We start from the raw sequence: 15,408 nt of genomic DNA on the forward strand, positions 1-15,408 counted from the left end.
CCAAAGTTTCTATCCCAGAGCCTCAGACATCCATCTTAGCCATGGCCATTTTATTCTACAGGCCAAGTTTTCAATAGATCAAGATTTCCTGATGTGTTTTTGCACCTGCAGTTGTAAGGAGGTATCCAGAACCAAGTCTGGCTGTCAGCTCTTCAGGGACTTCATGTTACGAGAATCTCAAGATAAAAATACTCCCGAGCTCCTGAAAGTGCTCAACACCTGGAACACTGGAAACTCTGACAGGTGAGAGAGTCCTGTTGCTGTAATGTAGAACATGAGCAGTGTGGAGGATTAATGAACTTCAGGGGGGAAATGTGCCCTCACAGACACTGCTTCCAAATAAAAGGTGGGAATTAATCAGGACCAACCTCAGGCTGGGTTTGGGCCGTCTTTTCTTTTCAGTGTTGTTGTTAGGTGAGGTTTGTTGAAGTGTGATTTAATTAGAACAGCACAGATGTTTCCATTCCTTTGTCCTATTTTTCAGTAATGCTCATTTCTTTTCTTCCACTGCAGATTAAAATACTAAACTTCATGGCTCTGATATGACCTGTACTTCTCTGTATTTGTTGTCTCTCACCAATTCCCCTTCTCTTTTTAAAAAAACAAAAGCAAGACACCTTCACTAGGGCCAGAAATTGCTCTTTCTCAAATGCACACTTCACACTCCCTGGAATACTGGTGCACCTTTCTTAGCAACTGAGTATCTCTGTCAACTCTGCAATCCTGTGTCCATAAACTATTAAATACGGGCCTGACCCAGCTTGCCAAACACAAAGGCAGCACATTTCAAAAATCAAAAGAACTGTATCTGGTGCTTCTATCAGCTGTCACACTGCCAAGCAACAACATCGGAGTACCTTATATTTTTCCACTTTAATAAAGACAAGTGAAAAGTAGCTTCCTCTTGCAACCACAGTTAAAATGTGTTCTTCAGAATCACTTTGAATTAAAACCTATCAGACAGTCCCATTTCTTCAGGGGGATAATAAGGAATGCAAAGAGCTTCCCAGCATAAGTAAAACTGAACCTTGCTCCCCAACAGCCACCTGTGCTCCTCTCTGAGGTTACAGAGCTGTAGGTGGGTTTGTAGTTGGCTGTTATGGACGACATTTTTTTGGTACTGCAAAGCTGTGACTGAAATCCCACCTCCCTCAGCTGGATCCATGCAGGCAGAGAGCCAAGGACAACAGGACAGACACAGCTCAGGGCTTGGACAAGCTGCCCCAGAGGGCAGTGGTGCTGAACCCAGATGGGTGTTGAGGGACGTGGCTGTCTCCAGCTCCAGGGAGCAGTTCAGATCTCATCTCTCTGGCACTCACCTATCAGGCAGGAAAGAGAGTTTTGGGTTTGTTTTGGTTTTTTTCCTGGCTGTGCTTGGGAGTTTTTGATGTGGTTTGGTTTTTGGTTTGTTTGTTGTAGTTTTTTTCTGTTGATGATATCAAGCCCCTCGAAATTTTAACAGGGGTTGAGTCAAATTTTTTTCAGTTTTTTCACAATTTTTTTTCAGTTGTTAACCAGTAGCTGTAGGTGGACAGTTATGATTAATAATTGCATTGTGAGCATCCTATGCTTGGCTAATCTGTTGTTTTAAGGAAAAGAGAACACAATCCCAAGAGGAATGGGCTGTCTGGACAAGAGCCACCAGGAGTAGAGTCAGCACTGAGCAGTAACTGTGGGAAAGGTAATTCCAGCAGTGGGATATCAGGACCACCGACTCATTGATCACCTACTCAGAATAGACCCCAGACTCAACTAGAGTAAAGAACTGTGCCTGGGGACTAATTAGCATGAGAAGTGAGAGATATAACTTGGGCGTTGAGTACTAATTAAGAGAAAAGTTATGTAATTTGTAACCAATGAATGCTGATGCCTTTGTTAAAATGTATGAATAGTGTGAAATTTTGACAATAGGTGAGTTAGCCTTTCAGGGGTTACCACCCATGTCCCCACTTGGAGCAAACTAGAATAGAAAACAGCAATACCTCTCCTCAGTGTGTGAACTGGTGCTGGCCCTGGGTAACAAGCCCGTGTTTGGGACAACATTAGTAGCAAGTTTCAACCATGTACTTCGTCATTTAGCCCCTGCCAAGCTCAATTCTTGGCCACAGTGGCCCAGCCCAGAGTGTCCCCACCGGTCACAGCAGCTCCAGCCCTGCAGCTGCACAGGGAGGTTTCTGACAGACCTGAAGGGTTTGGCCCGTGCCTGCCAGAAACCCTCATTTCACACCTCTATTGGAAGTCCTTTTTTGGTCCTTCCAGGTCTTCTCCGTCGTTTTGACCTCAGTTCTTGAGCAGGCACAGCATCGTGTTCCACCACCAAAGACTGTAACGCTCATTCTTTATCTTATTTGGGAACACGGGGTTTAGTTTACATCCTGCTCGTTCGAGCTACATCCCTTATCTAATTCTCTGGGACTTCTCTAAGGTTATACTGTTCCTTATTTGGGCATTCCGGGGTACTGTGAGTAAAATTCCCATGTCTCCTCTCATGCCCTGCCCTGACCTCCCCAACATGGCGGCGGGGGGCGCCCGCCCGCCCTCACCGCCTGTCGCGACAGCGCCGCGCGCCCGCCGCGCTTTACGGCAGGGCCGCACGGAAGGCGGCGGGTTCGCCATGGACCGGAGGAAGAAGCCGCTGGACGTGGCCGCGTCCTCGGTGAGTGACGGGCCGGGGAGCGGCGAAATGAGCCCCTTCGCCTCCCCACGCGCGGCTGGGAGGGCTGGGAGAGCGGCCGACTGTGCTCAGCTGCGGGGCGCCCGCGCGCGGGATGGGCCCGGCCGGTGCAGGCCGTGCGGCTCGACCCGGGGGTGCGGTGGTGCCACCGCTTCCAGGGAAAACAGGGCACTGGGAAGGGGGAATGGTGCTGGTGCAGGTGCTGGTGTTCTGTGCCCTCGCCTTAAGCCCACTGAGGTGCGCGGTCCTTGCAGCAAACGCTGAATTAAAGGGCAGTTCTGACGCCCTGTTTCACATCCCGGGTCTGTGAGATGTTCGGCCTTGGGGTTTGGCCCCCTTTCTTTCCTGACCAGGAGCACACACTGCCCTCCAAACCCGAGTGTGCCCGGACTGGATTTGCCCTCGCTCCTGTTGTAATTATAAAATTAGGGCACTTCTAAACAGTGGGGAAAAGGGTGATTTTACAACACTACACGTCATTATTCTAGGGACCTGACAAGTAAATGCTTTAGTTCTTGGGACAAATATTAATGCCAAAGTCTTTTGCTTTCCTGATTTAATGTACATCTGTGAAATTTGTCTTCTGTAGGACTTGCAGGGAAAGTGGCACAATATCCTCTTCCAGACTAGTTTTGTAATTCCAAGATAACATCCCTGCTGATGATGTTTCCTCATAAAAGCTGAGATGGACCTTGGCCATAGATGGCAATGCCACTTATATATTTAGAAAAAAAAAAAAGAAAATCTAAAACTATATAAACATATATAAAGCAGTGGGAAACAATATATATTTTATAAAAGAAGATTTTTATCAATGCTTTCCCAAGACAGGATTTTATTCACTATCTAGTAGTTAAAAGTTCCCTTTTCATATTCAGTAGTCTTATTTCATTAGTCCTTCTCTATTTGTTTGCCCTCAGGAGGCTGGTAAGATCTGTATGGAATTATGCCTCCCTTATTTTCACGTAGAAAAGAACCAAGGATATCCTTGGGAGTTGTTTTAATCCCTAATCATAATTTGCATTCTGTATGTTTGCTGTAAACTTGAGTGGTCTCTGTGATCAGATCAGTGCCTTGAAGTTCCACATAAAAATGCAGTCAAAGGCTCATATAACTGTAAATGCAGACTGTTTTACTAGAAATACAGTTATTTATTGCAGTAACTGATATATGTGCTTGTGATATGTCCTGGTTATTTATTTATTGTTTTGCTGCTGATGTAGCTGGTAGATCTAAAAGCCGAACTCTTCCGAAAGCAAGAGGAATTCAAGAAAGAAAAGCTATTGAAAGATGCTGGTGTCTTTGCAAAGCCCAGAACCTCTAATAAGGTAGAAATATTTTTCCATTGTTGTTTTTGTCATTCTTTCTCCTTAAAGTAAGGAAGTTAATATTCAAATATAAATAAATGCTTAGAGCTGTGTTACTGGTCAAATATAAAATGTACGTGATGAAAATGTTCTTTAAATTTCATTTTCTGGTGACATTCTTGTGCACAGCGGAAAACTTAATATTGTGCTTATGCCTATCTAAATCACCTGTTAATCTTCATTCCCCAAGGATCCACAGCTTTTGTAACTATAGGGAAAGGTGTTTCTTTCATCTAAGATCTTGTATGGTTCTGGAGGATGGAGGATGAGACTCTTCCAGAGTCACTGTCCTTGCTAAAAGCTCTGCTATGTGTTTGTGATGTGTAATAATGAACACACAATTATCTCTCGTGTTTTGCTCTTTACTGCACTCTGGGTTTTACTCATTGTGTAGCTTTCTAGAAGCAGAATGTGCTGTTGCTGCCATATTTCAAACACACACAGCTTTTACACTGCAAACAGGCCAACTGATGGAGGTAACGGAGAATAGAAACAATCTGTAGCTTTGTTACTACATTCTTAATTAGCAAGATTGTTAGGTTGTTTTTTTCAACCTTGACATCTTTGCCAGAATAGATTTTGTCTGGTTTTTGAGTGCCTTTGGTTTTTTTAGCTTCTCAGCCTGTCCTTCCCTCTGACACCATACTGGAGTCTGTGTTAATTTAGGACATACCTGCTGTATTCCACAGCACAGGTATAGTCTCAAGTCAAACATGTTTAAGATGTTATTTACAAAGTCTGTTATGATTGACTTGCAATGTTTGCATTATGGAGTTGAAATATTTTTGTAATCATTACCATTTCAGTATTTTCATTTATTTGTTGTTACAAAACGGTTCTCTACAGAAACCAAACATCTGGACCAAACAAAACACAGGAGTTGCAAATCGAGCCTCAAAAGATGTTGAGCAGAAGACAGAAGAGCAGGACATATTGGATCAATCAAGGTAGCTCTTAGGCTCTGTAAGAAAGGAATGCTTTGTAGAATGTGATTTTCAGTGTTTAGAAAAGCACAAAAAGCAAGTTATGCATGTTTTGGGCCAGCAGTTCTCATTAGACCAACCAGTAAGACCAGCATCAATTCCGTGTTTTTACCAGTAATGTACAAACTGCATCCCAGCAGTGTCATGTTCATGCAGGGATACCTGCCCTCACATTATCACAGTTTTCTAAATGTGTCAGGTTAATATTTTTTTTTAAGTCATCTTTAGAATCACAAGCCAGGACAGCAACACTTTAGAATTCTCTAGCAAAGTGTTTCTTGGAATTAACAGAAAATGGCTCACTTTCTTGCAAGGATTGCCTCATTTTCTAAATGGGTTGGTTGTACAAAAAGATATATGTTGAAAATGCCATTTGTAAGCTATTTGCTGTTCTTTTTTAAGTAGTTCCTTGCTCTTCAAAATTGTCTTCTACAATTCCAGAAATTAGCTACAGTTTTCAGTTTTGAAGATTAACTCCACATTATCTCTTTTTTCTTTTTTTTTTTCTGTAAAACTGTCTTCCACTATCTCATACCTGCAAATAATAATTTAGGTTCCAGTATTTATCTGACAGACCATAGTAGTTAGATAGAGGTGGAATACTTGTTACATCATGTTCTTGCCTACTTGACAGATAACACTGAAGATTAATTCTGTAATTTCACTAAAATTATTTTCAGTATAAACTCCGGAACTGGATAACTATGTATCTTCAGAAATGCCAGTGAAGGTTCAAAAAAAACCCCAGGGATAAGTCAGCTTCTAATAAATAGCTCAAGCACTCCCAGTACTTTCCAGTTCCATTTATCTAAGGCTAAATTGATCGCTTTGATCTATGTTTGGAATTGGTGAGATTGCAATGGTAATTTTTTGTTTTCTTTTTCAGGAAGAAGCTAGAAGAGAAAGCAAAGCTGTATGAGAAAATGACAAAAGGCGATTTTCCAGGTGAAGGAAAACCTGTCTAAAATGAGTATTTTGCATACATACATATGTGTGTGTGTATATATACATAGCTTTTTGAGAAGTTCACCGTAAAAGTTGGTATTTCTGACTGTGTGGTGTTTGACAGCAACTACACTATGAATTCACTGCTGGTCTTCATGGGAAATTTTTTCAAGTTGTTTATACAAAGTGATTCACAGGCGTTATTCTGCTTTGAAAGGGAGAAAAAATAAATTTGCTAGAGAAAATAAAATAATTACTTTTTGAAGGACAGCCTGACATAGTAAAGCACTAGGGGCTTGTTTGACTCATTCATTAGGTGGGTGGACTGTATTCTGTTTTTTTCAGTACAGTATCTTAGAAAAACAAAATTAATTTATTCTCCATTGTACAGTCTTTGGATTGCATTGCTGATGTTCTGTCCTGCATTCTAATTCTTGGACGTTTATGAAGAGAAGAGGAGCAGGAGGGGAGTCCGACTGGTCCATATATGAATGCCAGTCATGCAGCTAATAGAGTTAGCGAATGCTAATCTGTCCCTTTCTTCTCTCACGCATTCAGTCCCTTGCAAGAAATAGTTATTAAAACAGAATACAAATCTCCTTGCAGTTAATCTCTGTTTTCTTTACTAATGTCCATATTTGTCCACATGACCCCACCACTTTTCTCTACTTTTCTAAAAAGTACCCTTGTGGCTGCTTGGCTGCTACCAACATACCAGATGTTAAGCATCAAAAAAGTATTTGAGCTGTTACATGACAAACCCTTTGCTTCTGAAATAGTTAATGAGCAGAGAATGTTTTGCTGCAGAGAATGCAGCCTTTTCTGTTCTGTGCACAATACCCTAAAACTTCGATTCAGAAATAGATGTTATCACCGTGGAGCCAATTGATAGCTCTGGCCTTGTTTGGCACTGAATGAGGTTTAAATATTCCCCAATAGTGTGGGCAAGGGCATTGTTGGCAGCTGAAAAGCTGATTGTATCTATTTGGTATTGATTTTGTGCTCAGCTCTGTTCTTTTTGTGGCTGTTCTCTGAGAATCGATTTTCTGCCTTAGATGAAGAAACCGAGGATTTGTACCTGGTGGATTTCACTCAGAAGATCATAGACAAAAGGCACGAAGTACAGGAGCTGAGTCAGAGCGAAGCTGCTGGAAAGACTTCAGAAAGAGAGTCAGATGATGAGGAAACTCAACCTGAAGCAGACATTCCACCGCCCGAGGACCCGGAGGAAGAATGGTTGGTGCTGCTGACTGGGCTTCTCTGTCCTTGGCTACCTCTTGACGATTGCATGTGAAAATAATATTATTCTCCAAAGTTTGTGAAGTGGCATCCTTTTTTTTTCTTTTTTGTTTAATACTGCACATTGAGAAGAGGTGGAAACATTCTTTAATTTCTCCTTTAAAGACAGTCCTTCATGTTACTTTCCTTTCCACACAGGTAACCCTGCAATAGAATCTACGTCCAGGATTTTGAGAAATAGCATTCAGGGAAATGTAATATAAGGGAGACATCATAATATCCACTCTTATTTTCTTGCATAGTTTATAGGAGTTCTGATCACAGTATGGGTACAATTTTACACTTTGATGTGCTGAATTGAAATGTATTTTAGAAAAACTTTGGGGTTTTATTGTATTCATCTTCCCTTATTTAATTGTGCTTGACTTACAAAATGAGCAGTTATTTCATTGTAAGACCTCCTCTTAAAGGAGAGAAACCCTGATTGGAATAGGAACACGATTTTCCAGCATTTCTTCCACTTTTTATCTGCAGCACAGTAAATAGTCTCTGACAGTTTTCTGTGTCATTCCAAGTAACCACTAATTTTTCATCCAAGACATTAGGAATAATTAAGAAACCAGTCTGACTAAACATTTTCCTTGTCCATTTGTTTGAAATGCTTAAGGAATATGAGCTTTCACTTCTGGTAATCAGTTTAAACCAGCAGTAACCAATACAAAACAGCACCACCATTCTTCAGTTTACTCGGCCAAGATAAGATTTGCAATGTAATGTCCCAGAATAAACTGGGAGAATGAATCCAGCAGAATTCCAGCAGACAGCTGAGGTGGAAAGGCAGAGAGACCCCTCACCAGCATCATACTCAAATTCAAGATGAAACTACCAATGAGTGGTGGGCTCAAACTGCTTTGTGCTGCCAGCACCATAAAGTATCAGAAAATTAAACTGATACATTTTACTGTTCACATGGTGCTTTGCTATCATTGCCTACTTCTCTCCTCAGTGACACATATTATTATTAATACATTGGCCATCTCAGTGAGGCCATATCCTAATGAGGATATTTGGGTGTTAGCATAATTAATGCTAATTATTCTGCAGCCATAGTTAAATCTTTACTATAGAGAATGCAGATTTCTTTTCTACTGATGTCTCCTTGCAATAAAAACTGAAGGCCACTGAGTATATACTAAACTGTAGATATCCTTAGAAACTGTGTAAAAGGCTTAACTTACTAAAAGTACAGATCTTTAAAAGTTTGGGTTTTGGAACTAGATTGCAGACAAACTTTTTCAGATGTAATATCAGTTATTTAGAATGGGATAATTGAGGCAGCTTAATGCAGGATAATAAGTACAGCTCTTAACAGCTTTTTTGACAACTGTAAATCAAGTGTTCAATACTATAAAAAGTTGAATAAGAAGCACAATAGCTTCAAAGGAACATTTTACTTGCATTTTAGTCAGCCTTTGTTATGCCAGTTGAACGCACACTATCAGCCTGTTCTGAATGAGCCTTAGACTGATATTTGAAATGTACTGTAACAATTTCATATCCCCAAGAAGTCGATGCTGTGTCATTATTTTCACCATGGGAAGCAAGCACTAGACTGAGTTTCATTTTGTTGTTAAAATTACGTGACACTGTTACTTTTGAATATTTTTTACACCATTTTATTGCCAAGGTGAACAGGGAGCTCAAAGGAAGATTGAGTAAATGCCTGATACAACTGTTGTATGCCCTGTTCACAATGTGTCCTCTTAACCTTGGAGCATGTAAAGTGAAAAGTAGAGGCAGCTGTCACACACACACAGAGACTATGAGGTGATGAATACCCTTTGGAAAATGTTGCTACTTCTACCTTCTGCTTAAGATTTCTATAAATCTGCAGATAGAAGTTTTGCATCAAATCTCTTTTTCTTTCATGACAGGGTTGATTATGTTGATTTCTTGGGCCGATCTAGACGCTGTATGAAGAAGGATTTGCCAAGTCTACTTAAAATGGATCAGGAACTTCAAGGGAAAAGGTGTGGTTTCTCTAATGGAGCTGCATATTCCTCTCAGTGTTTAACATACATTGTTTTAATGAGAAAGAAGCAAGGCTATGCTTTGTCACCCCGTTCTCAATCTATAGTTGTTGATGGTACTGCTTTCTCTAGATTTGCATAGTTTGCAGAGAAAGGTTTTAATAAATTGACTTAGCAATCTCAGATATTTGTTGTATCTTTTAAAATAGGGCCCCTATATAGAAATAGTATTTTTTTATACCTTCCATAAAATGCCAGGGAAGTGATTCCTGGTTCTGTTTAACTTGGAAACTGACAATAGTCTTTTAGCAATTCCAAATTCATTGTGTTTAAAATTAATTTGTTTGACCTCCATTTGTTTGGTTTTGCTCTTCCATTAAACAGCTGACAGGTCTTCTGTTAAAATTATTTCCATATTGGGTATTAATATTTGGCATGGACCTCTAGGGTAAATGGCTTTTTATTATCTCAAATACCTTTCATTTTCTTATGTTACATCTGAAATGTTTCTCTGTGTGATTGTTAGAATCCCCGCAGATGCCAATAACCATGATTATTTCATCTTCCGTTTTGTGATTTGATAATAATTTCATAAAGCTTCTGAAAAAGGATATGATTTTGTTAGTCTTTATTAACATGTTCTTGTTCTAGAGGTAACTTTTTATTTCTGTCCTCATGTACCAGAGTCATCAACATTGTATCACTAAGTGGTGCCTACAATGATCTGTGTTTTGTGAAAACTGCAATACTGGATCAGACCCCATCATAGTTTCACTGTTCGATACTGTAAAACTGTTAAGTTCTGCTCTGTAATCCCTAACTTTTTGTTGTTGTTGTTAATTAGACAAGAACCTGATGGGAATACTCTGTTATCTGAAGATATGAAAAGAGAACTTCAGAGGCAGCAGTGGGAAAAGGAAGAAGAAGAAGCCCTCAGAAAACCCATGGGACCCATACATTATGAGGACATTCGAGAAAATGGTACAGTGCCATACTCTGTATCACTTACCTTTGTATCACCAAAGAGATTAGTTGTAGAGGAAGCAAGGGAAAGTTACTTCCTGTGTCTGTATGAAAAAGAATAGGTATGTGTTATAACTGTTATAATTTTCCAGTACTTAAATCTAAATCTATTTTTCTTCAAATTGTATTTTTCTCAAATGTATTTCTCAGAAACTCCTCCTCTGTTCTCCTTCAGGAAGCTTCACTTTATGTATCATCTAAAACAAGCCCTTTTTAGCCATCTGTGCAATGTGTGGTGTTGGGAGTAATTCCACGCCTGAAAGCAGGGTGCCTGGTGCCTGTAGTTACTGTCTATTACAAACTGAGTGTAACTTAAATTTATTGGGTTTCTCCTTTTCAGAGGCCAGGCAGCTTGGTGTTGGTTACTTCGCCTTTTCTCGTGACCAAGAACTTAGGCATAAACAACGGGCAACGCTGGACATGCTGAGGGAGCAGGTATGAGTGTAAAGAGCAAACTGGGACACGAGGGCAGCCTTGTTTCGGTGGTCACTGTCTTGGATTTGTTCTGTAAGTGTTACACCAGGTGATGCCTGACTTCAAAGATATTAGGCTTCTTTTTTCCTGTTAAACCTGGTACTTGATAAGGATTGCTTTTAGTTGCTTTGTGAAGGGAGATTAATTCATATTTTTCTTTGCTGTTAAGACACTTGATCAGAGAACTAAACGCGAACAGCTAAAAGAGAAGAGAAAGGCAGCTCTAGATGCAAGGCTGTCCAAACTTCGAGCACGGAAGGTTAAAAAGTTAAGGGAAGCAGGATTAGAAGAAGAGGCAGAAAAACTGGAGAATGGAGGTATGAACTGCTGCCTTTTTAAGTTTTTGTTATTTCAACTTGTACTTGATCTATGGACAGGCAGACTCTAATTTAGATTTATGTTTGGACATTTAATATATATTGGTATTGTGTGTTCTATATATACAATTAGATAGTGTAACTGTTAGGATAGTGAGAGTTCATATGTGTGTAGATATAAAATCATGCTAGAAATAGATTAATAAGGTAGGTAGAAATATAGTGTGTAGATTGTAGCCTTTTTTTGATTCCCACCTGACAGCAGGAATTATATGGGTTAATTATGCAGGTTGAGGTTAGAGTTGCTGACATTTTACTAGCTTTTTGTATTAAGAGGAGGTGGAATAAAAAGGAGTAACAAGTTATTTTTTATATCACACAATATACACTATAACAGTTTCAATACAGTCTGTAAATTGGAGATACAGCTGACTGTAGGATTAAGGATGATGAATTTGAATTCTAATCCTATCTCTGCACTGCCTCCCTTATGACACTGGTAGTCAACTTTTACTGTCTGTCTCCCACTGTAAAATGTAGCTAATATTTCACAAAATTCTATGCCAGTGATTAACTGTGTGTTCTGGAAAGGAAGAACAGTAACGTGCCACTGCTCACTGTTACAGTTGTTCAGAAGAATAAGAATGTAAATCGTTTTATCCAGTAAATGAAATGGGAATACCATGCTGACGTTTTTATTTTTACCTGTGAGGTTCATATAGATTTTATCCTGTAACTGACAAACCCTGCTGTCTCTTCCTGTAACGTAGAGCTGAAAGCTGTTACTGAGGAGCCAGAACCTCCAAGAGTTACTGCAGCAAGCAGGAAGGTGGAGGTTGTCATCCAGGAGAGAAGAGATACAAAGCCTGGTGTGCCTTATGTCCGAGAGTGGGATAAAGGCAAAGGTAAGAAAATGTAGATTCAGGAACATCATTGGGAAACAACATGCATGCTGCTACTTTCATTTCTGTTTTGTGACAAAGTATGGTAAGACTGAGAAACAATGAAGTCCTTTCTGCCTTGGTATCGATGACTATCCAGTGTCCAGGGCAGTGACCGACAAGTGCCAGTAGCTGCTATAATATCCCCATAATTTTTTCTTCTATATGAGTTATTCCATTTCTGGATGATCCAGACAGGTTGACAGAATGATGAATTTCATAGTTCATAAGATTTGCTGTCTTTCAGTGTCCTTTCTTCTTGATGTACTTCTGTGGTTTGTGCTACATGATGGCAGGATGTTTTACACAAACAGGTACAGGACAAGGCTAAAAAGTGATGACACATTGTGAGGGGAAACTTTATAGTTCCATTAAAACTCCAAACTTTCAGATTTTATCTGTTAAATCCTATTCCTGCCAGACACTGTTTTTTTCCTACCTCTGAGGAATCCTAGTATCTGACGCTCAAGCAGCACTGTACTATGCAGCAAATATTACACTCAGAAAGCAGAGGGCAGCGTAATCTAAAATGCGAAGTGAAATAAGTGTGGTTCACTGAAGGAATCTGCACTAGATTCTCATATTTCCATGTAGTACTAGGTGGAAAAGTAACTTCAGATGGCTTTACACAGTTGTATATACTCTGCTAATTTGTTTTCTCCCCTTTCTGACTGACCTTCAGCCCCTGAAATCTGTGCTAAATCTACCATTTTCCTGTTTCTAACAGAACTGATGTTTGGGCTGTGGGAAAAGAAACAGGAAGAACTTAGAGATGAGCGAGATCCAGAATTTGCACCACCTTCTGATTACTTTTTGGGACAAAAGAAAGATGATAATTACCGAAGTCGAAATTTGAACAGTCCTGAAACCTCCTCTGAAAAACTGGAAACAGAGAGGGCACAGAACCAACAGATGCCATCGGTGCAGGGCAACGGCAGCAGCGCTGGTTCCAACAGCAACGTTCAGGATAAGGCAGCACCAGCAGAGGCCTCTGGCCTTGACGCTCAGGAGGCATCATCGTCAGGGGAGGATGACAGCAGTGACGATGAGGACAGGCTGCCACCACCACAGAGTTATGGCTACGGTGCCCGAGCTGTGCCACCGCCAATGCGGGCTTATGGCTACGGAGCCCGGGCTGTGCCGCCCTCCATGCCCACGTACGGATACGGCGCTCCCGAGGTGCCATTTCCAGTGCAGGCTTATGGCTACGGCACACCAGGGATGGTGCCACCAATGCACGGGTACGGCTACGGAGCTCAGGAGGTGCCCTTTTCAATGCAGGCTTATGGCTACGGCTCCCAGGATGTGCCACCGGGAATGCAGCCCTGTGGCTGCAGCGCCCAGGATGTGCCACCGGGAATACACACCTGTGGCTGCAGCGCCCAGGATGTGCTGCCAGGAATACACACCTGTGGCTGCAGCGCCCAGGATGTGCCACTGGGAATGCAAACCTGCGGCTGTATCACCCAAGATGTACCACCAGGAACACACACCTGTGGCAGCAGCACCCAAGATGTGCCGCCAGGAACACAGGTCTGTGACTGCAGCACCCAGGATGTGCCACCAGGAACACACACCTGTGGCAGCAGTGCCCAAGATGTGCCGCCAGGAACGCAGGCCAGTGGCTGCAGCACCCAGGATGTGGCACCTCCAGTGCAGACCGACAGCAGTGACACCCCAAAGCAGGAACCACTTTACCAAAGTTTAGATGATATGCTGTCTTATTACAGACAAGTGACTTGAGCTGAGCGAAAAGACAGGCAAAAACCATGATCTAAAGAACTGAGATAGAATTATCTGCTCAGCAAGAATATTATTTTCCCACATGTGGGAAGAACAAGTTTCTGTAAGTAGATCACAATAAATCTCATGAACACCTAAGCTGTTTTACATCACAGTTGCCCTTTTTCCCTGTTGGTACTTTTTTATTCTTCTCTCTTTACTAAAATTATGTGGGGTTTATGGGAGTACTTATTTAGTTTAGTACAGGTTTAATTTTAACTCTCTGCCATTTACACCTGAATTTAAGGGTATATGAATGGCTTTCTTTCAAAAGATAAACTCTTCTTTGCTCTGTTGCTCCCCAGCTGGCTTCTGGTTTGGAGGTCCTACAAGTTCAGTGATATCTGTAGAAGCAGTATGGAAATGGCAGGCTGCCAAATATAGAAGGATTTTAGGAAATTTGTTACCTACCTAATTTTCTGCCTTTAGGAAGTGCAGAATATTATCTAGTGAACAGTGGGGATTCACATGGTTGTAATGGCTTCTGCATTCCCGAGGTCTGTATGTAGCTCATAATTCTGTGCAGTGTGTTAAGAGTGGAGAGAGGCATTGCAGAAATCGATAAATAATGATGGTTAGGCTAAAAATAAACACTTCACTGAAGCAGAAGCCTTGACACCTGAAATTACTGTCTTACTGCTTTAGAAAATGCTCTTGTAATTCTCCAAGTGCAGTTTTCTTGTATCAGCCATTATATTTATGGATTTATTTTATTTAATACTTTTTTCCCAAAATTTGAGTCATTACATATAAAAGCAGATCAGCCTCTACCAAACAAACTTTTATTTCAGGATCTTAGTAAATGAGAATAATACTTACTTGCCATGTAGAAGATTTTTATTTCTGAAGGTAATTTAGATGCCTCCACTTGTCTTTTAAAATCTCATACAAGGATAAGACCTAGAAAAGCAGGCTAGAATGGGCCGTTTTGTAGACTGTTAAATGGCAGTGATAATGTCAAAATAGTGAACAACTGAATGCAACAGTGAACTGGCCAAAGAGACAGAGCTGATGTGCTCTTGTTGTGTGATTCAGTTGGATCTCAGGCTGCTCTGCAAAGTCTGGTGAACAATGACATGTTCAAGGTGACTGAGCAAGCTTAGCAACATGCAGAGCACATTCTCTGTCCTCAAACTCTGATTTAGCCTCAGCTCCTACATTGCGGGCTTTTGCATTGGAATTTGCAGAGCAGGAACAGTACATTACAATTATTTATTAATTAAGTCTCAGAATCTTATTCTGAAGTAAGAGAATACCACTTTCCCCATTTTGAAGAAAACTAGAATGCAAAATGTCTTACAGAAGGTCACGAAGCAAATCTGTGGCAGAGCAGAAGTTCACATCCAGTTCTCCAGGCTGGCTTACTTACACTAGAGAAGCTTCCTTTTTGAGACCTCACATGAATCGGTATCTGGAAGCCATTCAGAGCAGGGTATGATTTCCTTAGAGCTGAACTAACTCTAAAGAGTGGGAAAAGTCCTTTAAAACAGTAGAGCTTGACTTGAAATGATTATGGCAATTGTATCCTTCAATGGATTTCCCTGCAAAGAATATTTGCATCTATTCTGCTGCTATTTTAATTGACACCCATTTCCTATTGCCTTTTGGACTTTGTTTTTTCTGTGCCCTTCAG

General features: G+C 40.8%; 2 protein-coding genes across 2 annotated transcripts in view; one reads left to right on the forward strand and one right to left on the reverse strand.

Annotated features, from left to right (window-relative positions):
- GRIP2 (glutamate receptor interacting protein 2) overlaps nucleotides 1-1,276 on the reverse strand; it is a 279,768-nt gene extending 278,492 nt beyond the window's left edge. The window contains exon 1 of the mRNA XM_027700692.1: nucleotides 1,147-1,276. The gene's annotated coding sequence lies outside the window, so the exon portion shown is untranslated. The remainder of the gene's footprint in view (nucleotides 1-1,146) is intronic.
- A 1,306-nt stretch (nucleotides 1,277-2,582) lies between these two features.
- CCDC174 (coiled-coil domain containing 174) lies at nucleotides 2,583-13,874 on the forward strand. The gene is made up of 11 exons (XM_027700813.1): nucleotides 2,583-2,656; nucleotides 3,898-4,002; nucleotides 4,888-4,988; nucleotides 5,911-5,969; nucleotides 7,025-7,205; nucleotides 9,143-9,238; nucleotides 10,083-10,219; nucleotides 10,602-10,696; nucleotides 10,905-11,052; nucleotides 11,823-11,957; nucleotides 12,721-13,874. The coding sequence occupies exons 1-11, from the start codon at nucleotides 2,615-2,617 to the stop codon at nucleotides 13,734-13,736; spliced, it is 2,115 nt and encodes a 704-aa protein (XP_027556614.1). The 5' UTR covers nucleotides 2,583-2,614; the 3' UTR covers nucleotides 13,737-13,874.
- Nucleotides 13,875-15,408: the final 1,534 nt, after the last annotated feature.

This window comes from Neopelma chrysocephalum, unplaced genomic scaffold, assembly GCF_003984885.1.
Source record: "Neopelma chrysocephalum unplaced genomic scaffold, ASM398488v2 Primary Assembly neopelma1_147, whole genome shotgun sequence".
NCBI classification, from domain to species: Eukaryota; Metazoa; Chordata; class Aves; order Passeriformes; family Pipridae; genus Neopelma; species Neopelma chrysocephalum.

Bases quoted from the DNA above. Each gene is read 5' to 3' on its own strand.
- CCDC174 (XM_027700813.1), top strand. From the start codon at position 2,615: ATGGACCGGAGGAAGAAGCCGCTGGACGTGGCCGCGTCCTCG. The intron at 5,970-7,024 runs GTGAAGGAAAAC...TTTCTGCCTTAG, and splicing joins GACAAAAGGCGATTTTCCAG to ATGAAGAAACCGAGGATTTG. The intron at 10,697-10,904 runs GTATGAGTGTAA...TTTGCTGTTAAG, and splicing joins TGGACATGCTGAGGGAGCAG to ACACTTGATCAGAGAACTAA.